This window comes from Chamaea fasciata, unplaced genomic scaffold, assembly GCF_029207755.1.
Source record: "Chamaea fasciata isolate MVZ Bird 193981 ecotype frontalis unplaced genomic scaffold, bChaFas1.0.hap1 SCAF_2, whole genome shotgun sequence".
Lineage (NCBI taxonomy): Eukaryota > Metazoa > Chordata > Aves > Passeriformes > Sylviidae > Chamaea > Chamaea fasciata.
The window spans coordinates 5,036,980-5,060,889 of record NW_027094087.1 but is presented as its reverse complement, the minus strand read 5'-3'; the positions used below and the strand labels follow the sequence as shown (position 1 = coordinate 5,060,889).

Here is a 23,910-nt window from a genome sequence, read left to right as displayed (position 1 = left end):
TATAATTTTACCCAAATCATTGTGTTCAAACCTCTCCTGCCTTTAAGAGTGAAGTAAAGTAAATCACTCCTGGTGCCCACAGGAGCATGTAATCAAGGAATTAATTAGAACCAATGAGCATGCTGCTATCTTGCAGCTCAGCTTCCTACCTGCAATTTTCCCATATGGACAAGCACCATATTTGTAGGTGTGAATGCCATTCTGACACGGGTTTGTATATAAAATGCAATGCTGTTTTCAAGGGAAATCATGCCCAAAAAGCAGAATTATAAACTCTGTTAAAAGCAGAGCTGAAAGCACTACATGTAATCAGTGTTGCTAGGCATTGTTGTCCTCTGCTTTGGCTGTGGTTAGACTTCATTTTAAAAATTTAACCTGCTGGGGTGATTTTTTTTTTTTTTACATCAGATATGGTTTAGACAGATCTATTAAAAAATCCACCAAAAAAAAAAAAAAAGAAAAAAGAAACATGTATTTCTATCACAAAGAGTAAGAAAATAAAGGATTTTTTTTTTCTTTTTGCTGAGGCTGGGATTGTAATATCCTTATTGGGCTCTGGTTTGTTTCTGTCTTGGAAGAAGAAATTCAATGGTCAGAAGAGCATTGTCAGGGCCCCTGTTTTTTCCAACCCTTTGAAAAATTACGCCCATATGTGTGCTAGGAAACATTATCTGGTTTCATTTTGCATGTGCTCAGGAGAGGGATCAGTACAGAAAACCTCCAAAACCTCCATCTGCAGCAAGGTTGTGCTGGCAGCCCAGAGACTGGCCACTCTTCGTGTTGGAGCAGTTTTCCTGCCAAACACAGCATTTCTTGGCAGATTTGTTTTCTTAGAGACAGTTATGTATCTGCCCTTGCTGAAGCATCAGCAGACATAGCTCACTGTAGTGAACACACAGATCGGACAGCAACATGGGAAGTGCAAATTCAGGATTTTCAGGAAGCAAAGCTCAGGAGGACTCAATTACAGAAACCTGCCAGCCTGACATTTGAGGGTGGGCGGGGGAGTTCAGGAGAAAACAAACAAAAGCAAAAGCCCCCAAAACCTAAAACAAGAACCAAGCCCGAAAACATTCAGAATCTCAAAACTAAATGCGGTGTCCAGCTTTGCTTTGTTTCTTTTCCATCTGAACATAAAGAGAGTAATTTTCTCTAAGTCTGAGCCATGGGGTTTCCCCTTTTAAATGGGCACAACAATTTTTTAAATGGAAACCCTCAGACTGCTGGGGCATGTGTGCCTTTGACTTGGATCTCCTTTTCTTCAGAGGCCACGTCCACTATCTGTGAGTCTCAGGTGATGCTGGCTGGACAGTACAACTCCTCCATCAATGTATCTTGCCTTCCACTTAGGGCAAACACTGAGGGGAGGCCCGAGATCCAAATGAAAATCTGCCAGGAGAGACAAAGCAATGCCACAGCACAGGTGCTATGTTTGGCTCCTTCAGCAGATGTGCTCACCTTCCTCTTTTTCTTGGCTACACTATGGTGAGAATTCACCCTCCACTTACTCTGTATTTTTCAAATGGCAGAGGACAAGGTGGGAGCAAATATGCAAGCTTGCACTTTGAGCTGCTGCTTTTTACCCTATTTCCCCTATTCCTGTCCTTGGTGCCATCCGCTCTTCTCTTCCTGTAGCCTGAGAAATCTTTGCAGTGACTTAGCCCTTCAAATCTGACCAAATCTGATTACAGCTTGTTTTCCTGCTGGATAAACAAGATCACCCCTTTGAGGAGCATCATTAATAACCCCTTTCCACCCAGCTCACTTCCCTCGAGGCACAACCTCCTGACATCCTTTCTTTAGGTAAATCCTTACAATGCTCACATTAATCCCCTGGTTCTCCAGCTTAATGGCTTTGCCTGTAGCACTGTAAGTGCTGCCTTACTGAAGTCCACTGTCTACATAGTCAATTATCTTATCAAAATAAACCTACTAAGATAGCCAGCCATGAGATAGCCTTGGTAAACTCATTTGGCACTTGATCTCATTTCCCATTTACTGAGGTCAGGCTAGTTGGCTGCTTGGGGATCCCAGCTTACATAGCTCTCCAGCCTTAGTTTCTTAATGATAGCAATGACCTTTGCTACTGGCAGAAAGTCTCACCGCTGGGCTGTGTTTTCCCATGCCAGTTCCTGAACGGGGCAGTTATATTGCCCCTCATTTCCCCTTACCACCACCCACACCCTTCTCAGCAAGGAGCGCAAGCAGCTCTTCTGGTTTGCTTCCTCCTGGCCACAGCCCAAGGCTCTGAGGGGTTCCTCACACCCAGCCTCGTTGAAGGCTGGACACAGCAATGTCAGCCCAAGCGTGGCCCCGCAGGTTTCACTATCACAGCCAGAACAACTCGAGCCATGCATGAGCAGGTTACATCAAAGCCGCTGGCATGTCAGGGATACTCAGTGGAAGAAAACGAGAAGGCTCTGGGGACTGAGGACAGGATAAGCAACATTTCACTTCCCAAGCACTGGTCCCAGCGCAAGCGGGTGACTGAACAGCATGAACAGCCTGCAGAAAGATCTCACACTCCTCTGCCTCTTACAGCTCCCCAGCTACCCCAGTGCGACTGACAGACTGGAGACCAACACATTCCCCACACCCAGCAAATGTCTGGGCTGACACAAAGCCGGAGCCCTGGGCTTATGCTCTTGTCACAACCATGTCAAGCAAGGAGCTGTCCTGTGCTCCTGCTGCTGTGGGGCTGGGGTAGAGCACAGGCATGGGGTCTTTGATACAGGATGAAAGCACAAGTGTGAGTTTCTCCTCTGCTCCAAGGAGAAGTGACTGCTCAGAGGCAGTGCAGAGCCACTGCCGTCGGAGAGGTACAGATCACAGCAATTCTAAACCTACAAGGAGGGCAGCATCCTTATTCCCGTGCCTCTCTCTGTCTCCTGGACTTATTTTCTTAACTTTCAACAACATGAGGTCTGACACCACATCAAATATGCTTAGTTTTCTTTCCCCAGACCAGATTTTCTTACACTCTCTTGCAGCTTTGTGCAGGCACATACCTGGCAGATCAGCAGCCATATCCTCCTAGACCTCAAGTGCTGTCTCAGTTTTAACAGCAAGAGGTTTCACAGTTTGCAGCTTTCTTTGCCTAGTGATTGCTGTCAGGAGCTTGCCTGTCCTTTCTGCTGGACCAGGCTCATCCTGGGAACACACCAGGGGACTGGTCACAGCATCAGTGTCTTTGGTGACCCCTCTAAGGCCTTCATTGCCCTGCGGGTTTGGGAATGTGCACAGGGTGAGGGTTAAGCTGGAAGAGCAGATGCCACTGCCAGTGTCCTTGCTCCTCCTTCCAGGAGGACTTTTCCATGCATCAAAACAATGTCACCACTGAATTGCATCACACAAAGCACGTAAATAGAGAAAGGAAACATAGGCAGTTATTTTTAAGCCTTGTCAGACCAGTGGACAAAACAGACCATTCAGTGATGTTGCTCAGATGTTTCTCTTCCGTCACAAACCAGCACTTCCCAGTTCTCTGAAGTTCAATTCATGAAGAATTAAATGCAGAAGTAACTTTTCAAATGTCCTTTCTGCTGTTCCTAAGCCCTTTCTCATGAATTCTCATGCCCTTTTGTTCTTTTGGTATATGTTCAAAAGCAGGAGTCATTCCCAAGAACAGGAGCATTACAGAGGGAGCTGGTGATGAAATAGCCACAAGAGAAAGACAAGAAAGAGGGCCCAGGTCACAACCCAGCATTAAAGAAATCCCTGTGGTGCAATATAACCAACCAGTCAAGTAACTCAAAGCAACCACAGGGCTTTTCCTAACCTATCATACCTGCAATTTTGCCTACTCTCAGTTTAAATCATTCAAGTGGAGGAAAGTCATCCTTCAGCCTGCCAGGTCCTGGTACTATAAGCCCTCCCCAATAAGCTAATCAGAATTTCTGAGTATCATTCCCATCCACCTGCTTTCCTAAACTTCAACTACTGCCTCCAACTCTCCCTCCCTCAAGCTTAGCTCTTGTGCCTGTACACAGCTCATGATTTCCTCAGACATCTTGAACACACTTGCAACTCGCTGGCAGAAGGAAGAGAAGCCCTTACTCACCAACCTTGTTCCTTTCTCATCCTTATTTTTACACTACTTCTATCCTTGCAAAATCAGGAGCCTCAGCAGAGCTTTGGCTGGGATTGGAGGGCTTGTGATTTCTGTCCCAGAAGACTGAGCTTCTTCTCCTGCAGCTGTTCTTCATTTTCCTCAAACTGTCTCTTTTCCTACAGAAAGGAGAAACCTGCTCTCAAGGCAGGAAAGCACATCTAACACTTCAAACATCACTGCTTGCACAATGCAGGAAGAGCATGACTGTTTCAAAACCTACAGCATGATGAAACCACCTCCCCTCCCATCGCCAAGCACCACGTTGCATTAGGGTTAATTTTCACTGGCAAGTGCCAAGGACCTCCAAGTTTAGCCTGCTGGTGTTGTAGGGTGAGTTGAGAGTGGTTGTAAGGCAGGATTGATGGGCCTCTCTGCTTGCAGGCTTGTCACACCTCTGATGGGCTCCCCTCCACCCTGACGCTCTCTGAAAGCTCTCTGAAAGGATAGGGACTCAATGCCAGCAGCTCCGGCAAACAAAGCACCTGAAGGGACAACAACACAGGCCCTCAGACACTGCCACCGGGCAAGTGGGGAACACGGTGCCAGCACACAATCCAAAATGAAAATGTCAGCTGATTCAGAGCAAGGAGCAATCAGCCTGTCAGCCCTGGAGTTTCACATCCACCCCTGGAGCCAGGTATCAGCTCCACGAGAGCTGTCTGGGATTGCTTCACTGATGTTCCCAGGCTCAAAAGCAGGATTTGGAGTGTACTAAGGAGGGCCCTGCTCACACTCTCCCATTTACCAACATGTCAGTTATGAACCTGATGAAGGGGCAGTAAAGATGAGTTTGCAGTTCCCTTTTGTAGATGTGGACAAAGGAAAGGTGATCACAGTCCAGGAGATGCTCCCTGTGTCCCTGACCTCTCTGGTTGCCGCAAGCTGGCATTGCAGTGCCTCTCTCTGTGGTAAGGCAATTACCCTGTTTATCTTCTGCCCTGAAGAATTATAGTTTTTTGAAACAGTTAAACTCTGTTGTATTTTTTTACATTTATGTTGTTTAAGTCTGTGTTAAAGATGGCTTCTGAAAGCATCTTTAACACAGATTTAAAACCAAAAAAGAGGGAGTGCCTCCCTTGCACAGGCTGGTAGGGTCACACACCACTGCCCTGCCAGGACTCTGCCCACGCTCACCACAGAGATCCAGATCCCATGTGGCACTTGCCTCCCCTGCTTTGAATGCCCCTGATGCAGAGCATTGCTATTTACTGGCCAGTGACAGGTGACAGACTCATACTTGGGGACTGAGAACTGGGGTAAGCCCAGAAATATTCCCCACTCAAAAAAAAAAAAAAAAAAAAAAGAAGAAGCCTGCTGTTGTTATGGAGGAAAAGAATGAGAGACCCAAAAAGATTCTGCGGAAAGTCTGAGGGGGCAAAGAGAAGATGAATAGGGGAGGTGAAAAATGAGAATTCCAGATGTGCCATTACAATCCCATTTTGGGGACAGCTGTAGGATCTAGAACAGGGACACTGATGTGTTTAAGTGCACCTTGCATTTTTAGTGTTCACCTTTTTTCTAACTCCTAGCCTGAAGGCTTCATATAGTTCTGAGGAAATGTCTTACAGGGTCTCAGCCAGTTTGTAGCTCCAGTGCTGCAGTGCTACCCTCCCACAGCCCCCTCTAATAGGAGCCCTCAACCCTGAGCTCATCTAGAAAGGCACATTTTTTTAGTCACAAAGAATTACCCTTTTTTTCCCAGATGAATGTAAAGGAAAATTCTAAGTCTAAGTGAGTGCTAACCACAGCGTCCAACACATGGCAGGGGCAGGTCAGCAAGCTGCTCCAACGTGGTACTTTCCAGAAGGCATATCCTGGCCACTGGTGCACAGAAGCCTAAATTTCCATTAATAAAAGATAAAACAAACCCCCAGAATTGTGCAACATGGTAAGTCTCTTTGCAGTGCTCAGCATCAGAAGGCCATCTCTGCAAAGGGGGAGAATCGTGCCCACCTCCCCACACCACGGTCTGAGCCAGGGCAATGCTTCCCTGCAATCTCTTGGAGATGGATGTGCTCCCTGATGGAGAATGCTCTCCTCACCCACTTGTGGACATCCCATGGGACTCACACACAGAGATGCCTTTGGGGTCAGTGCATCCCTTTGAGCTTGAAGACTGCTGCTCTCCCTACTCTTGGTTTGGAGGCTCCAGCTGCTGGTTCCTGCTGCTGGATCATTATCTGCTGCCTGACTGCAAGGAGCCCTCAACACTTTTCTCTGACGTCTCTTGGATGTCCCTTAACTGCATTGCACATCATGTTCTCATTTTTCAGGAAGCTGAGAATTCAGGAAGCTGGAAGCAATTAAGAGAACCAAACATCTCAGACCCGCAGGCCATTTTTTGCCAATGTAGAGATGTTGTCCCATCTTCCTTCTGTGTTTGAGGAGCCCTGCAAACTTTCCTCTCTGCTCCTCTGTCCTTGAGGCTGGAGCAGAAGCCGTTCCTCACAGCCAGCCATTCTGCAAGACAAAAACAGGAGGGGTTTTCCCTCTCACGGCCCAAACCTTAGGAGCGAAAAGCCCCGCTTTGCTTCTGAGCACTGCACCAACCTGGGTAAATTCAGAGCTGTTCTAGAGAAAACAAAATGAAGCATAGAAGCAGAAAAGGTCATCAGACACTGCTGGCAGTGTTGGAACACCAGCACCTTCTTTTCCCACTTCCTTTTCTGTTACTATTTCTCTTGCTAGATGCTTCTCAAACTCCACATTTGCAGCAGGGTGTAGAGGAGGAGTAGATCTAGGAATGAACATGGCATGAAGAAGCATCGAGGCCACCGTGGCTGACGCTCCCATGCAGACCTGTGCTCTCAGCTACCTGAATTCCCCCAGGGCCACCTCCAAGCACCCCACTCTGACTTGCCCCCAAATTCCCCAGGGACTCTGCTCTGACCCAGCACTACATTTGTGATTGCCCTGAAATCCCCCAGGGCTGCGGCTCAAAAACTACCACCGCTTTCTCCCATAGGCATCAAGGGGGAAATTTTTGTTTTCCCTCCATATAAGAGGTGCTGGTACCTTCTGGGGTGAACATGAGCCCTGGAGACCTGGTGTGGAGGTGATCGGCAGCTGGTAAAAATGTTCAGCTTCCACAAAGTGCAATCCCAGCCATGCTCAGTCCTGTTTCTTGCTCCTATGTTGAGCTCCTATCCCTTCCTCATCCACTGACTAGACTCCTTCAGCCACCTAACCACCACCAAAAATAAAAACAAAGGATAAAGCAAGGCAGTGGGAGCACAAGGCACCTCAGGACACTACATGAGGCAGCACTGCGGGACATAGCAAAGATCAGCCGTGGTTAGGGAGGGGTTGGGGTCACCAGGGAGCTGATCCGGGCCATGCTGGGGTTGTGGGGAAAGCATTGCCCCCAAATACTGAAGGTTGTCTAAAGAAGAGGAGGCTCAGGGGTGATCTCACTGGTCTCTACAACCACTTCTTCTACAGTCTTTTCTACCATGCCTACAGGAAACAGCCTTAATCTGGGATGGGGGAGATTCAGACTAGGCATTAGAAAAGGTTTTTCACTGTTAGGATGGTCAGGCATTGGAAAAGGTTGCCCAGGGAGATGGTGGAGTCACCACCCCTGGTGGTGCTCAAGAGGTGTCTGGATGTGGCGCTGGATGATGGTTTTGTGGTTAAGGGATTAAAGTGATTGTGCTGGGTGGATGGTTGGGTTCGGTGATCTTGAAGGTCTCGTCCAACCCTGATGATTCTGCTGGAAATGATGCAACTTAAAAAAATTTTAATGTAACTTTAGTCAGGGGTTTGTTCGCTTTTGACCAGGAGAATTGAAGTTTCTTTTCAAAAGATTCTGTTCCAAGAGATTGAGCGAGATCTGATGAGTTTAACAGCTACAGACTGAGAGTTGCCAGAAAATACACCGGAGGTAAATGAACATTAATGAACATTACCTGGGATGGGGTCAGAAACACGTGATCTGGGAAAAGACTGACAAGAGAACCAAAGAATGAGGGCCTAATCAGCTTCAAAGGTCAAGGGATCAATAACCAACAGGAGATCGCATACTAAGAGTTGTGTAATTTAGGACCGATGAACATGGATGTCTTTGAATATTTTTTATGCGCAGATGGGTGAAAATTCTAGTAAAGAACTGTGTATAGTGGAATGATTTTCACTGTCACGCAGCCCGGACATGCGTGGATGGCGTAATTTCTACTGCGCATCCTGGCCAAAATAAAGTAATGCCGTGTTTTCTAACACCGAAAAGATGTTGCCGGAGAGTTCCTGTTTTTCCCGCAGTTTCAGGGGCAATTCTGTGGCTCTGTAAGGGGGCAGGCAGAGGGGCAAAGATTGCTAGCAAAGGCTGGAGGCTCTGCTCAGGCTGCAGCAAGGAGTAAAAAGCCGAGGAAAGCCCTCCCAAAGCCTTTCCCCAGCGCAGACACAGAGCGGGATCCCGCTCAGCCAGGAGGAGGGAGAGGCTGCTCATTCAGCGCCTTTTCTTTTTTTAAAAACCAAACCGCTCGTTTCCGCGCCTCGCCATCATTTCCTCCGTGCCAGTTTCTATTCCGAGGCCCTCCTGAGGGCAGCCCCGAGCATGGACGCCGGCCAGCCCGTCCGCCTGCGCCGTCCCGCACCGGCCGCGGAGGGGCGAGCCCCGGGACGGGTTAACCAGGCCGGGCGGAGGGCTGAGCGGGCCGAACAGCGCCCCGTGGCCCGGGGAGGGTGCCCGTGGGCTCCTCGGAGCCTGCTGAAGGCGGTGGCCGCGCTGGCCGCGCTGGCGGCCATCGCCGCGCTGGCTCTGTAAGTACCCGCGCGGCCCCGCCTGGGGCGGGCCCGCCGGCCTCGGCCGCTTCTGCTTCTCGCAAGCGGAAAGGAGAAGCAAGCCTTGCCTTGGGGCGGGTTTTTTTTGGGGGGGCGCGGTTGGTATTTCCTGGCTGAAGCAGGCGCGGGGCGGGAGCGCTGCCTGCGCGAGCAGCCGCTGCGGTGTCCTGCCCGAGGAGCTGGGCCAAGCGTCACCGCCATTGCGTGACCCTGCCAAAGCTGCGCAGGTCAGCCGAGCCGTTCCCCGCACCCCTTCCTCTTGTACCGCTGAGGGTCAGCCTCGCCTTACTCCAGGGCGCAAAAGCCGCGGGTGCTTGCTGCTCTGAGCTCGCTCGTGCACTCTAAAAGGCGGAGAACGTGGTTGTGGTCAAATTCTGCCCATGGTTCAGCAGTCCTGCCCGTGGTTTTTGGTCTTTGAGCCGGGTAGGATATGCAGCATTATCCTGGGCTGCTACCAGCATCCCAGCACGACATCTCCAGGTGCCCCTGGTCCAGGGGCTGCCACACACTTACCCACGGTATGTGCACAGGCTCCATGTGCTGTGAAGAAACACATCTCTGAGTGAGACTCCTGCCAGGCTCCTGCCAGCCTGCTGGAGCTTAGTAGTACAAGCCCATATTGAACTGGGAAAGATTTAATGCTCGTTCTCCCTTTTTTCTTTTTCATAGCGTCTTCTACGTTGAAGTAGTCGTGGGACAAAAAATGTGTCCTAGGGAGGTGGAAAACTACGTAGCATCCATGGTGCTGAGTGCACTTGGTGACACGCTGGGATTTTACAACGGGAGATGGGAGTTCGAGAGGAGTGGCCCAGTCATCTACAAGGAGCTGGAAGAGCTGGGGGGACTGGGCAATTTCAGCATCCAAGGTTGGAGAGTCAGCGATGACACCGTGATGCACCTGGCTACGGCCGAAGCCCTGGTAGCTGCTGGGAAAAACCCAAGCCTACCACATCTCTACTCTCTGCTTGCAAGGAACTACAAGGAGTGCATGAATGACATGGAGGGCAGAGCTCCAGGTAACCCCTCCATCATGCTGTCACTCTTGTCTCTCCTGCAGCTTGGAGCTGCAGCTGGCCCCGGCTCTCTTTTGGCTGTTTAGAGCGTTAACTGTATTTCACTTAAGGCAGGAATGTCCCACACTCAGTACCTTTCTCAGGATGAGCTAAAGAGAAGAGAATAAGGCAAGCTGAAGGGGTTTGGGCTTCTCTGAACTAGATGAAAAAGATACTGTTTTGCCCACATTCACAAAACATTCTTATGGATATGTTTGAGGCCTGGCCTCAGCTCGGGAAAGGTGATGGCTTTTGCACTTGAGATTCCTGCATTCAGTGGATAAAAAATGCACATTCAACCACTGAAATGCACACCCTGAGATGCTGTGTTAAAGCAACATATTTAAACCGAGAATTAATACAGAACTTCTCATCAGAAACCCAACAAATTACATGTAAAATATATTTAAAGGCCTTTAGATTAAAGATCCTTTCTTGGAGTAATTATACTTACTAAACCCAAAGTCTGCTTGTGGCTAGCTCTGCATGCCTGCTTTCTGCAACAGGACAGTCAGGCCACAATCATGTTTTCTGAGCCCAGTACTTCCATCATCTCTCTTTTCTCTGCATGGACACAGTGGTGCTGAGTTTGCGCCACGAGCAGTGGGCCTGGCAGGATTCAGGAAGGGCACCTTGACAGGCTGCAGTAGCCAAGATACCGTACACAACACATCCCTGTGGTTCCTAGTTCATCCAGCCCTCCTGTCCCAGCTCTTCCCCAAGGGTTCCATCTGTCTCTGTGCTCATGGCCCAGGCTCTTCTGGATGCCTGGATTACATTTAAATTGGAGCTGCTTAGGCTGGGCCTCTAATTTGACCAGTGCAGGAAGCGTGAAGTATCCAGGAAACGCTCAAATTCAGCAGTCCTGTGCAAAGTTTGTACATTGAAATTGTATGTATGCTTAGACGTGCTTATTTGGAGTGGCCAGAGTATGTCAAGAGTGTTCTGTCTTGACATTAAACATGGGAAAGGCCAAATCTTGCCACTGAGCACAGTTTATTGGCGCTGTGCAGTTCCAAAATAAACCAGCTTGGAAACCTGAACTGGAATTTATTCTGCTTACCTTTCCACAGTGGGCCCCTCTCCTTGTGTAAAGAGCTAAATTATCAGTCTTCTTTTAACACCCATATTCCCAGTTGCTGGAGTAGCCTAATTAATAAAATATTTAGGAAGGGCTAATGGGCTAATGATGCTTGTCAGGACAGCCAAAGTTGGCAGATCAAACTTCCAAGAGATTGACTGCAGTTTCGGTGGAGCAGCATAGTTTAGTTCCCCCAGCCAAGATGGACAAACCACAGCTGGCAGTGAGCACATGGAAGGATTTTCACACTCTAACCTTGGTGACTAAAACCTAAGATGAAAAGGAGAAGCAGCTAAAATTTAAATGTTAGTAAATAATATCTAAGGATAATAGGACACCTAAGGCATTCATTCTGTGACTAAAATGAGGTGCAATAATGCCCAAAAGAAGTTCCCATTAGGAAGTGAAGAATTTGAAAGCAAACTTGCTATGAACATTAAGAGGAGTGACAAGGAAATGTCGGATTATCTAGGTAAAAAAAAGAAATACACATTGTTTAGTGGTTCCAAAGACAATTTAACATCTTACAGTCAGAATTGCTCCTGCTGCAGCTACAGGAAAGGAATTCAGCTCTGCGAGTTTAAATCCTGACGCTTAGCAGTTTAAGTCCCACTGAAGGGAATACCTAATCCATACCCTGAAAAGCTCTCTGCAGTCTGGAGTCTCCATGCCATATTGATAAGTCCTAATGATAAAAGTTGTGTGCCAATACCTTCTTCTGGCAGTTCAGAATAAATGGATTTTAACAGAGAACGCAACCCATGGTGGTGCTGTTCTGGCCTAAGTACTCACCTGGGAATTGCAGCCCTGAAGGCTGAGAATGGAAAGTTGCTGTTGGAACTTTTGCCCAACACAGAAGAGATTTCCTTAGAACAGTGGGGGAAAGTCACATTGATGGCTCACACGAGGGAGTCCAGACCTGAAAACCCAAAGCTGCAGTAACAAAGGGATTCCCACAGTGTTCTGAGTCACAGGGCAGCCACAGCAGGGTCCCTCAGGGACACAGCCTCAGGAGAGAACTCTGAGGGTAGTAATTCAGTGACAAGGTAATCCCTACATCCCGCTGTTGCTATTTGTGATGTGCCACAGCCCCAAATTCATTGTCCCCTGCAGATTACAAAGGCAATGAATTAAGCAAGCACAGACATGCTTCTTTTTTCATGGTACAACTACAGCACTTCTCCAGAAAACCTAGTCCTCTCCCTTTGGAATTATTTACCACTGTGTGGTTTGTTTAACTCACCTTTTTTTTTATATGTTACTGATCAACCCCAAACAACTGTTACTGTCTGTGCTCTTGAAGAGTCTAGGTAAGTGGAATGAAAGCCTACCCAAAAATTGCATCCAGCTGTTCTTGAAAAAGTTTTTCAGGTTGCCCTAATTCACACACTGTTTTTTCCTTGTATTTCTTCTCTCCTTAGACCAGTACCATGCTTAGGTTACTTTTAATTTCCTGTTGTTAGTACAAAGGATTCCTAACCAGGATGTGAAGGATTTCCGAAACAATTTCTTAATTCAAAAACTCCCTACAGCAGGTTGGTTTTTTTTTAAACCTGTTTTTTAAAAAAGACCTGATGTGATTCCAGCTTAGTCTTGCTAAACTGGCTTTCCAATGTTTTAATATTTTAACAGTTTAAAAGCGTGAGGGATAATACTTGTAATGCTTCATAAATCGTAAGAGTCTGTCATACACTGCTTTGTTTTACACAATTTTTTCCACTTGCAAGTTATCAGTAGTCATATCCTAAAATAATATGCACAGGCTTAGAGCTGCAGGCAAATTGTATTGCAAAATAACCAGTCTTTTCCATTTAAAGCCTTGTCATCTTCCTTTTTACTTCGGCTGCAATTAGTGCAAGAACAATCTCACTTTTTATTAAGGAATGAGGTGTGTGGTCTCAACCTGCCCAGGCATGTCCTGAAGAAACGTTTTTTTCTCGAAGTTTCAGCAAGAGCAATCTCTGCTTTTGTTATACACATTTTGATTTTAAGCTGCCTTAGTCCCTGTGCTCTCTCCCCTCCCCCTTGCTTTCCTGGAAGAAGTTCTCTTTTACCAGAATATACAAATAGAGTAGTTGGCACAGCTCTTTAAAAACGCGGCTTCGTTTGATACCTTCATTTTAATGTCCTGTTACAGTTCATTGGATACAATGCTTGGTGTGGTGACATTTTTAGAAAAATGCCCCAATTTTCTGTTAGTCATCATGAAGTTGGAAATTATGCTGATATCCCTCTTAATGATTTTGATACACAGCAGCCAGCACTGAATTAGTAAACTACATGAAATTTAGAGGCTTGAACATGTTCTCACATTGAGACATCCTAAAAGCAAACTCACAGGTATTTCACTTAGAGGTTGGTGGTGACCGGTCCCAGTAGAGCTAATGACACTTGGCCCAGCACGTGACATTATTCCTGACAGTGGCCAGCTGTTAGTTGTTTTTAGCATACATCCAGAAGCCAGTCTTAAAGCTGTGCATGGATTTGGAGATATTTCAGTGACAAGGGTGCTGAAAAGTGCAGGTAAAACAGGCTGACATAAATCAAACCCTAATGCCAAACATGTACATGGAAGTGCAGAAGCCAAGAGCTCTGCAGGGGCCTTAGTGCAGTACCTGGCTGTGATTAGCAAGATCATAGCTCGTGGTGACTGAGTTGCACCCAAGTGAGGTGAAATTGCTTGACCAGGCTTCCTCCTTGCTACTCCATTTAGTTTGACTTCCAAAGTAACAGAGCAACTGCAAGTTCATCAGCTACTGTCCCAGTGAGGGAACAAAGTGTAGGAGCAACAGTCTACTTTTGGGGGTGTGGTTACAGCCAGTTGCTGCTGCTGCTGCTGTGTCTGAGAGAGGACTGAGCACACTGGGGTTAGTCTTTGCCATTGTCCTACACGTTAAAACTTAAATAAAGCTGCTTGAAACCTGCCTTGATTTACCTTCCTGCTGGAAAAGAATTATTTCAGATTAGGCCAGAAAAGAAGACTATGAGAAAAAAGCAAGGTAGAAAAGAATCAAAGATAATTCGATGTTCCAAACCTGTTTTTTCTTTACACACAAGCACTTGGGCTTAGCACTCAAAACATTTCACTGTCTTGGCTGGGGAAGCTGGCTAGGCTCTGAAATTTGGGTGTTTTGTCCTGTGAATGTGTTGGACTAACAAGTGTTAGTCTGAAGAAGCAGAGCAATTTCTTTAAAAAGTAAATAGCAGAAATATGAAAGAGATGGGAGGTGGGCTTGCCTCATTTCTTGTAGTCTTTCTGCAGTTACCCTTTAGTGGCAGTGTTTGGAGATGAACTAGTGAGCTGGACAAACCTTTGGTCTCACCAAGTACAGCTGCTCTTCAGCTTATGGGAGAGGAGTACAGTAAAGCCAGTTATGCAGACTGTGTTGAGGTGAGATGCTACACTCAAGGCTTTCTGACAAACTTAACCTGCAGCAAGGGAGAGCTGGAAAACATTTTCTGTCAGTGTATTTTCTATTAGTGAGGCAATGGGAAAGATTCCTGAGGAGCTTGTGGGGTCTCTGCCTTTAGAAGTCCTGTGAAAAAGCAATTACCTACCTAGACTTGCCTTGTGTCAGAGATCCTACAAACCTTTCCGTTTACAGAGAGGGAGATATCTAGGTATATTTGTATATATCTATTACTATATATGTTTATGGATAATGTAAATATAAACCATGTCAGTAAATGAGCAGTGAAGTGTTTCCTACCCCCTAGACCTTTTAATTATTTTCACAAACAAAAATTATCAGGTCTGCTGGGGAGGACACAGGATGCTCCAGCAGCTTAAGGCAGGATATGTACGTGAGCAGACTACATATGTTTTTAAAAGGAAGCTCCAGTTCCTTACACAATGTTTTCTTCCCCACTGCCCTGCCTGTCTTCCCCTTGTTCCCAAGCCATCTCCTGCTGATGTTTCTGTGTCTTCTTTCTCTTTGGCTCTGTGGCTGCTGTCCCCAGGTACCATGTGTGTGGAAGGCACCATGAAGCTGGAGCCGGGGCGGCCGGACGGCTGGCGGATCCCGTTCAGCCCGCGGGCGGGCGGCTGCGGGGCCGCCATGCGCGCCATGTGCATCGGGCTGCGCTTCTACCGCCCCGCGCAGCTGGACACCCTGCTCAAGGTCAGCATCGAGAGCGGCCGCATGACCCACCACCACCCCACCGGATACCTGGGGGCCCTGGCCTCTGCCCTCTTCACGGCCTACGCAGTCAACAGCGTGCCCCCCGTGGCCTGGGGGAAGGGGCTGATGGAGGTGCTGCCACGGGCAAAAGCCTACGTGCAGGAGTCCAACTTCTTCGTGGAGGAGAACATGAAGCAATGGTGAGCTGCACTCCCTGCACCGCCATTTCTTAAAGCCCCCGTGTGACAGGGCGAGCTCTGCTCATAACCCAAGTTTCTGTAATCACATTATGGTAAACTCCTAGGCCAGTACACGCTTGCCGTAGGATCAAATCAATTCAGAATACCTTAACTTGGGGGCAGAAAAAAAGGCAGGTTGTGTTTGGGTCATGTAGTTGTGACCTTTTTTGGATCCCGTATGAAGAAGGCAGACTTGTCATCTCATGCAACTGTGATCTTATGAAAGATGGCAAGCAAGGTGGGGGACAGCATCAAGCTTAGGGCTGAGCTCAGTCTGAAAGTTATAACCAAATCTGCATATTCACTGCACCTCCGTGTGCAGGGGCACACACAGAGGTAGAGCTGCTCTGAATTTGGGAGGATGACTCAGTTCTCACTCTGAGCCTTTGAATCCTGCAGGTGCTGGGCTGCCTTCTCTCACGTGGCTGGAGGGAGGGGAAATCTAAGTCACTGAAACATGTCCTCATTCCTCTTACTGTAAATCATGTCCCTAGTTTTGACAAATGGGGGTTTGCCATTTTTCTGAGCCCTTCCTCCGGGCTCTTGACGTGGCGCGTTTTCCGCTGGCACCTGCATGGCGCTCGGCTGTGTGTCACTGCCCTGGGACAACTGACAGCCGCTCCATCCCGTCCCGTTTGGCAGGTCCTACTTCGAGGAGCAGTGGAAAAAATACCTGGCGGAGAGAGGTATCTCGGACGGCGTCTCGTCGCCCAAGTTCCCACCCAAGTACGGCGTGGAGGAGAGAGACTCGTTCTACACCTCCCTGAGCTACAGCGGCTGGGGGGGCAGCAGCGGGCACGACGCGCCCATGATCGCCTACGACGCCCTGCTGGGCGCCGGGGACTCCTGGCCGGAGCTGGCTTACCGCGCCTTCTTCCACGGGGGCGACAGCGACTCCACGGCCGCCATCGCCGCCAGCTGGTGGGGCGCCTTGTATGGCTTCCAGGGGGTGCCCCCCTCCCTCTACGCTCACCTGGAGTACAAGGACCGCCTGGTGAAGGTAGCCAAGGGCTTGTACAGCCTCATCTAGGCAGGAGGTGGCAGGACACCCCACAGGCACACCTACTCAGCGGCTGTCCCGTGCTCTCTCGCTTGGTTTGCAAACCCGCCCGGATTAAATCTCATGAATGTAAGCCAGAGCCAGACCTGCCTTTTCTCTGTGTGTTGGCTTCAGTGGGGAGGCCGTGTCAGCGCTAGTTTGGGGCTGGTGGTTTGACGGGAACACACAATGGTCCCCCGAGACGTCCCTCCTGCGCTGCAGGGTGGCTGCACATCGTCTGGTCCTCAGGAGGAGCAGGAGCACCCACCGCAGCCCTGCGGGTCATGCTGCAGCAGCAGGACAGGCAGCAAACCCCACTCCGGCTGCCCCAAGCCAGCATCCTGCCCCTGCGAGGGGAGCAGGGGCCACAAGCAGCCCATTGTGTCTGGGGACAACAGAGCTTTCTTACAAAATTATTTTAGCACAGGATATTTTTTTGTTTCAAATGAATGTGGAAAAAAACCCCCAAACCTGACCTTAAAGTTGTGTGATCAGCCCGTTTTACCCAATTCCACGCTACTTCTGCAATACAGGTATGAATGCATCATGCTACTTCCCTATTTCAAGTGAATGTGGGAATTCAAGACTACTGCCCAAATCCTTACTTAAGGCAAAAGCAGGTAATGAGAATTAACAGGTTGCATTTTACATCAGCTTCTGTAGTGAACTATATTCTGCTTTCATCAAGGTTACTAAAGGTAATGTGTTTAACATTTGCTATGCATAATTCTATCAAAATAAGGTTTTTCTTCAAATCCAGACTATGACACAGCAAAGTACTTTTACTGTTTTCGGAACAATTTCAAAACCAGTGTATCCCATTCAATAAAAAGACCTGACAGGCCTCTGTTAAACGTTATATTCTATTATGGCATAGGTTGAGGGATGGATGGGGTATGAAATGAGAGGTGCCACGTGTCTGCAAGCTTCAGCTGCAAGAGAGAGGAGATGTGCTACCAATGGTAGCGAGAGAAGTTATTGCATCAAGGAGTAGGGGCAGAGGGAGAGGGTTCCCAAGAGGAGGGCCTCAGCACACCTTTATGCTGTGAGTGCACATAGTAAAAGCCCAGATCTGACAAAAACCAGCAGCAATAGGATTCACAATTTCAACACAGTTTACTACAGCTGTCGGGTGTGTTGTATAAAACATGTTTTAGTGCAACATAGTACAAAGTTTTTGTTGGGTTTTTTTTTCCACTTTTTTCTTTTTTTAAAAATCCCAAACATTTTTCCACATCATGCATGGACAGGGTCTCTCTCTTTCTTCTTGGGTTCATTACAGAAAGTTACAGCAGAGAGAGTGGTTTGAAAAGCTTTGTGTTAAAACTTTCAACAGCAAGAGTCTGCCTTATAAAAACTGAGAGAAGTTTGAGACTGGGCAACACACTGCCAGAGCAATGGAGAAATGTCACCAGCAAGGTACATTCAGGGACCACCATGGGAGCCACTTCCCAGGAAAGCCTGGGCTCTGTGCAGGAACCACAGGGCTGGGAAGACACCCCATCCACCCAGTGGGGCAGGGCCACGGAGCAGGCCTCCAGGAGAGCCCTGCTCTGCAGCAGACAGGTTGGCAAGGAGCGTGGCTGAGGTGCAGAGCAGAGCTCTTCAAGGAAAGAACCGCTCCTGCTGATTTCATTTTCTCTTCTTCCTTAAAGCTGAAGTGAGTCGTGGTTCCTGCCCGGGAGCAGTACGTACAGGAGATAGTACAGTTAGGAAACAATACCCACTGGCTGCAGCTGCAGCTGTTTGCACCTCGGTTCTTCACTTCCATTCGCTTCTCATCCCACTCCTCTCTTTGCAGACGTCTTAGAAAGGGAAGACAAGTGTGCGGGTGTGCGATACATAGAGATACAGGAGTGTGATTTTATGCATATGCTGGGGCCAGTAAGCAGTTACATCTCGAGGAGGCAGACTTCACAGAGGGACGAGTGAAACTGGGGCTTCCCAGCAGAAGAAGACACCAGTACTGTTCTGGTGGAGGTGCAGAGGTGGCCAACTTCAAACGCCTTCGCACGGGACGATCTACAGCCACGTGGGTCCTCTCCCAGGCAGGAGCAAGGCGTCATGGTGCAGATCTCCAACCTGAAGCTTCACCACCTCTGAAACGTCAAGGCATCAGGGTCTAACTGACTTAGTGCTACAGAGCATCTGCTGAGGTCCCCTCTGCTCCCAGAGAGCAGTCCACCCCTCCGGAGAGGACAACGGCTGTGGGTATGGCACCTCTCACACGTGAGGCAGGGGGGGTCTGGCGGCTGCACCCGTCCGCCCCCGCTGGGCTTCAGCCACGCTGCAAAAAAAAGAAATGGCCAGATTTGCCAGGAAGACATCGAGGAAGACAACAAAAGGCCGTTTTTGGCAAACATTTTCTTCCGCCAGACATAACACGGGGGGAGGAGGCGGTTTCCTCCACAGGACAGGGCAGGGGTTCTTGGCATCAGGGGGTGCAGGAGGTCAGGTGCCCCACGTGCAGAGAGCCCTGGTTTGGTTCACGAGAGCCATATCTTTCACAGAAAGAACAGCATTTCCTGCCACGGCGACTCTTACAAGAGCAGGTGACTTTACCAGGAGGGGGAGCTTATGGAGAAATGGATTCTCTTCCTGAAGTCTCAGAAACAAACGGCAGATGCACATAAACGCAGGGGGAGAATTTCTCTTGGCCAAGGGGACAGGGAAGTCCCCAGGGTGCTGATGTGCTGCAGGCCCCTTGCTTTGTCCAGGCTCACACTGGGGAGTAGTGCAACCACAGGAAAACTCGTGACACATGGTGGTTAGCTGCATGTCCTCACTACGTGGCATGTTTGCTACTGGGCTCCTTGGCTGAACCATCCAGGGACTGTGAACCTGACCCGTGGAGCTTCTCCTTTCCTCCTTCCTAGAGTCATTACTTTGGTCATGTTGAAGCCTTCAGAGACTGGATTAAGCCTCCCATTCCCAAATGACTGGGGCACAGAGGAGATCTGCCACATTAGAGATGGCAGCATGGACACCAGGGAGGAACATGACTCTGGTGAGACAATACAAGGACCCTCTTTACTACAACACAGTCAGGGCTTTCAGGTGTCTTTCCTTTCCCCCCCTTCAGTTCCTTGAGACAAACTAAACTGCTTTTGTCCTGACTGCAAGCACGCTCAATATTCACTCTCTCCGAGACCTGGGAACACTCCCAAAAGGTGAATTGCTCCCTCCTGAGAAAACAAGTAAGATGGAGGCAAGAAGATGCTGAGGCTACAGCCAGTCTTTGAACCTCTTGACAGACAGCCCAGTTAACCCCTCTGGGGACAGACCTGGCTTTGTCTGTTTTGGAAGAAGGAGAAGCTAGCTCAGTGCACCTTGGGAACAGACCTTCTTCACTGTGGCACTGAATCCGAGAAGGAAAAACAGTCTGTTTTGGAAAACGTATACATTTACTTCCAAAGAGATCATCCCACCAGGAGCAAATACTCCTGGGGAACTCCACACTGTGTGGAAGGCAGGGAAAGTCTACAGTTCTTAGAGTGACCAAAAAAGAAATGATAAAAAAGTAACAGCCCAAAAGACAGCAACTGATGTGAATCAAATTAGTCCGAGAGGAACATCCGCTATGTACAGCAAGTGCCTCTGTCCATTGGGGTGAGGGGCTATATTCCCACAGGTGCTGGAAGAAGCCTTGGACCTTCCTGCTCCTGCTGGCTGGGCAGAGCTCAGCCACGGTGTGGGAGCACAAACATTGAAACAAATGAAACAAGAACAACAAACCCCACTGTGCTCCTCAGGGTTCCCGGTGTGTATCTCTGCTTCTCTCCCTCTGTGCGTCCCTACAGGTGTCTCTGCCTCTTTAGTCTATGGTTCCCGGGTGGATGCTGAGGACTGGTGGCTCTAGGCAAGTGGGAGAGTAGTTGAGGTGAGGCTCTTTGATCCACAGCAAGGGAACCCCATTCTTGCCCTCTGAGTTCTTGCTGGAGTTCCGGCTCTTGAACCGCACCAGGAGGATGGTGATGATCAAGATGCCAAAGATGGGGAAGGGGTAGAAGAACACAAAGTAGAAGAGGGCGTCATTGGAGCAGATGACAGACTGCAACGTGGAGCCTGGAAAGAGACACAGGGTGGTCACATTTCATGGTTTCCCTGTAATCAGGGCATGCAAAGTTCCTCAGAAACATAGAAAGCCACATGCTCATTACTCTATGTCAAAGCAGGAGGAGGCGGGGGTCTGGGAAAAATAACAGTGTTAGAGAACAGAAGAAAGTTGTAACAGGGCATGTTTCAGCTTTATCTCCCCAAGAGTTTAATGAGTGATAGAGTCCTCCCTGGTGGAGATCTTACAGTATCTTATAAAGCAGGGAGCCTTACAAAGCTTGTATTCTCTTAGTGGTGCTACACAAAGGTAGCAGCACATCAGGATTTCTATCTCCCTTAAGGGCCCACATGATCTCAGTTACCTCTGGGGCCTCTAAACCATGCAACAGCTTCTACAGTTGATGTGAGGAGACCCGTGTGCCACAGACTATGCTCTTGTGCAGAGCTAATCCAACTTGCCCCATCAGGGACAGTTAAATCCCAGTGGGTGGCAAGGTCTCTCCCCACTGACTCGAGACACAGCAGGTGGTCAATGCTGTGGGTGCAACACCAGTACAGAGCTAGGTGCAGTGTGGATACTCAAGGCAGAGCGAGAGCTGGCAAGAACCACTGAGCTGACTGGAAAAGTACCAGCACCACAGACTTGCCCAAGTCCCACTTGCTCCTTGGTTGCCAGGGCCACGGCCCCAGACAGTTGTCGCCTCTCCTCACCTGCATCCTGCACGTGCACAGCGACCATCCCCGACTCCTCCTCAGCCAGCCGGTACCAGACGCCGTTGGGATCCACCAGCCACTCCTCCACTCGGCACGAGTAGTTTCCCGTGTCAGCGCCGCCAGCCTGCAGCACCGTCAGCCGGAAAAGCAACGCCGAGAGCCTCTGAAAGCGCAGGCGGCCCTCCCAGCGACTGGCCTCGGGGCTGAAGATGGCATCAGGGCCCACACTCAGCACCACTTCCCTCTCTTCCTCCTCCTCCTCCTCACCCTCCTCCGCGTGGTCGCCTGCCTCCTTGGCCCGCAGGTTGTACCACGTCACCGCAAAGTGGGACTCTGGGCTGGAGCGGGACAGGATGCTGCAGTCCAGCGGGAAGGACTCCTTCTCCTGCACCGTGAGGTTGGCGGTGGCTGTGTCCACCTGCAAGGTGGGATCTGAGATGACAAAAATCAAGAGGTGAGTGCTGACCTATCATCAAAATCATCCTATCTTAACACAAACTGTCATGACTCTGGTGCTGGGCACGATCCAAGCAAAACCCAAAGCTTGATGGAGCCTGCCAAGGCTCACAGGTTCCTCTGAGGTCAACCCTGCAGGCACAGCATCCTCACCTCACCACGAACCATCTGGCACGGGGTCAAACAGGCACTGGCTGGAAGCACCATCCGACCCCTGCCCATCCTCACCCCAACTATGGGACAAGAGGAGGAAGCTACTGCAGCTCATCCAGACATGCTATGTGTCAGGATATCAAGGTCTGGTGCACATGCTGAGGAGCAATGTGCTATTCCGCCCCAGCTACTGCTGCACAGGACATTGCACTCCCTGCTTTTTGTTTCTTTGAAGGTGTTCAAAGGACTTGAAAATCCTTACGGCAGAAGAGAAGAAGACCTTTTCCAGCAGCTTGGAAAGTCATTTAGGTAAGAGGTTCCTCCATGGAAATGGTCTCAACACTGATGCAGCAAGGATACTCCAAAAACCTTCCTCTCATTTTCTTTTCCTCTAGTGCTTGCTGTAAGGCTAAAGAGATGTTTTTACCGGAGACACAGTGGCCAGAACCCACGATGAGTTGATTAAAGGCTGACTTCAAGAGCAATTAACATCTGGTTTAGTCATCTTGCCAGGGAGCACATACTCCAGGGATTACAATCAGTCTGGATCTAAGCTTTCATTTAAAGATTAAAAAGCCCTTTCCAAAGTGGGAGCTGAGCAGGAGGGGCAAGTCTATAGCTCACCGAAGACAGAGGCATTTTCTCTTCCAGTGAGGAGAGCTGGGCAAGCCCTCCCTTGTGCAGACCCTGGGTGTCCCTGCAGGAGGGGACTGCTGTCCCTCAGCTCGTCAGCCACAGGGCCGCTGTGCCCAGTGGGCTTCTCATTACAGCATCTGCCCAACACTTTTTAAATGTTCCCGTGAGGAAAACCTTCATTAAGGCCAGAGCTCTTCAGCCCGTAAGCAATATGAGTATTTGCAGTTCACATCTTCCCAAAGAAGACCCCTGAGCAGAAACAGGAATGAGTTAAGTCAGGAAATTTTGGGGACTACTGAGGTTAAAAAGGAAGGGAAGGAAATGGCTTGTCAAAACTAACACAAAGCCTCCCTCACCTTTAGCAGGTTAAGCAGAAAGAGGAGAACTGATGCCTGAAGTTGCTGAGAGGTTTTCCCCCTCCTCTGCTGATGATTATAGCCCTAACAGATGAGGCTGGAGATCCTCACTAATGAGACATGAATCACGAGCACGATTAGTCATTTTGTTAAGTACTGACTGCTATGAAACAAAAACAAACAACAACAAAGCACTTTCAGAAAAAAAAAAAATCTTTGATTAGCGCACTCCCTCTCTTCTTCCCACTCCACATTCTTCTGCAATTCAAGAGGAGCCTCAGAGATTTTTCCTGCTGTTCATTACCCCCTCCATCAGGGCTGGCAATTATCACACTGGATGGAGAGCTGTACTGATAACCCAGCACAGCACAGGGGAGGTGCCTGGGGAGGTGACTCTGCTCAAGCCATGCTGGCCAGCAAAACCTCCCAAACAAAGACATGACACTTAACAACTCTGCTGTCCCCTGAGAATGCTCCTCCTCCACAGTACAAATCTCTGCTAAGAATGACCACTAAAATCTTTCCAGAACCTCATGCTTTTGCCAGCTCTGCACAGTTATGAGGCTGACATCTTGCTGGAATGGGCAGTCATGAAGCACTGCAGAACATGCAGAGAATGGTTGCTTTAGAAGCTGGAAAGTACTCAGTGAAGGAGAACTGTACTGTTATTTGTCCTACAGCCTTTAGGACTGACATTTAATCTTGAGTCATATGCCTCAAGAACTAGGGAACCTGTGTTTTCCAAGGTAAACTACCTTTGCATGTTATCTGTTGTTAAAACAGGCAAAACGTAGCAGAGTACTCTGGGAATCTGCCTCTCAGGGTTTAGGAGTCCATCAGTGCTGGTCAGTCTTAAGAACAACCCTTTGGGAGCACAGAAGCAGACAACTCCATGGTGTCCTAGGTCAAGCAACATTGGCTGAACAGCAGCTCCTTGTGGAGCTCAAGAGGAGGAAATTGTATAATCTCTGGAAGCAAGGCTCTGCAGGAAGATTACAGAGTTGCAGCTCATACATGCAGGGAGAAGACACAAATGTCAAAGCTCACTTACAGTTGAAATTGGTCAGTATTGTGTCAGCACTTTTTTAAGGCTGTTAATAGCAAGAAGATGACTGAA

At 48.8% G+C, this 23,910-nt stretch overlaps 2 protein-coding genes across 5 annotated transcripts in view; one reads left to right on the top strand and one right to left on the bottom strand.

The window, feature by feature from the left end:
- The first annotated feature begins 8,632 nt into the window (after positions 1-8,632).
- Positions 8,633-17,266, top strand: ADPRH (ADP-ribosylarginine hydrolase). Of its 3 annotated transcripts, none has more exons than XM_066208203.1 (4): positions 8,633-8,869; positions 9,560-9,906; positions 14,984-15,344; positions 16,026-17,266. In XM_066208203.1, exons 1-4 carry the CDS (start codon positions 8,664-8,666, stop codon positions 16,411-16,413), a joined length of 1,302 nt encoding a protein of 433 aa, XP_066064300.1. In that variant the 5' UTR covers positions 8,633-8,663; the 3' UTR covers positions 16,414-17,266. The 3 variants fall into 3 exon arrangements, with proteins under 3 accessions (XP_066064300.1, XP_066064301.1, XP_066064302.1); XM_066208204.1 differs by lacking the exon at positions 8,633-8,869 and adding an exon at positions 9,051-9,117; XM_066208205.1 differs by lacking the exon at positions 8,633-8,869 and adding an exon at positions 9,338-9,408.
- Positions 17,267-17,519: 253 nt separating this feature from the next.
- The window catches only part of IGSF3 (immunoglobulin superfamily member 3), a 94,251-nt gene continuing 87,860 nt past the window's right edge, over positions 17,520-23,910 (bottom strand). For both annotated transcript variants that reach the window (XM_066208174.1, XM_066208181.1), the window contains 2 exons: positions 21,190-21,624; positions 17,520-20,487 (listed from right to left, as the gene is read on the bottom strand). In XM_066208174.1, coding sequence (XP_066064271.1) covers positions 20,237-20,487; positions 21,190-21,624 — 686 coding nt within the window. In that variant the 3' untranslated portion in view covers positions 17,520-20,236. The remainder of the gene's footprint in view (positions 20,488-21,189; positions 21,625-23,910) is intronic.

What these genes read in the sequence shown, in the direction of transcription:
- ADPRH (XM_066208203.1), top strand. Translation starts at nt 8,664, where the DNA reads ATGGACGCCGGCCAGCCCGTCCGCCTGCGCCGTCCCGCACCGGCCGCG. An exon ending in CATGGAGGGCAGAGCTCCAG is followed by an intron (nt 9,907 to 14,983) that starts GTAACCCCTCCA and finishes TGCTGTCCCCAG; the next exon opens with GTACCATGTGTGTGGAAGGC. An exon ending in GAGGAGAACATGAAGCAATG is followed by an intron (nt 15,345 to 16,025) that starts GTGAGCTGCACT and finishes CCCGTTTGGCAG; the next exon opens with GTCCTACTTCGAGGAGCAGT.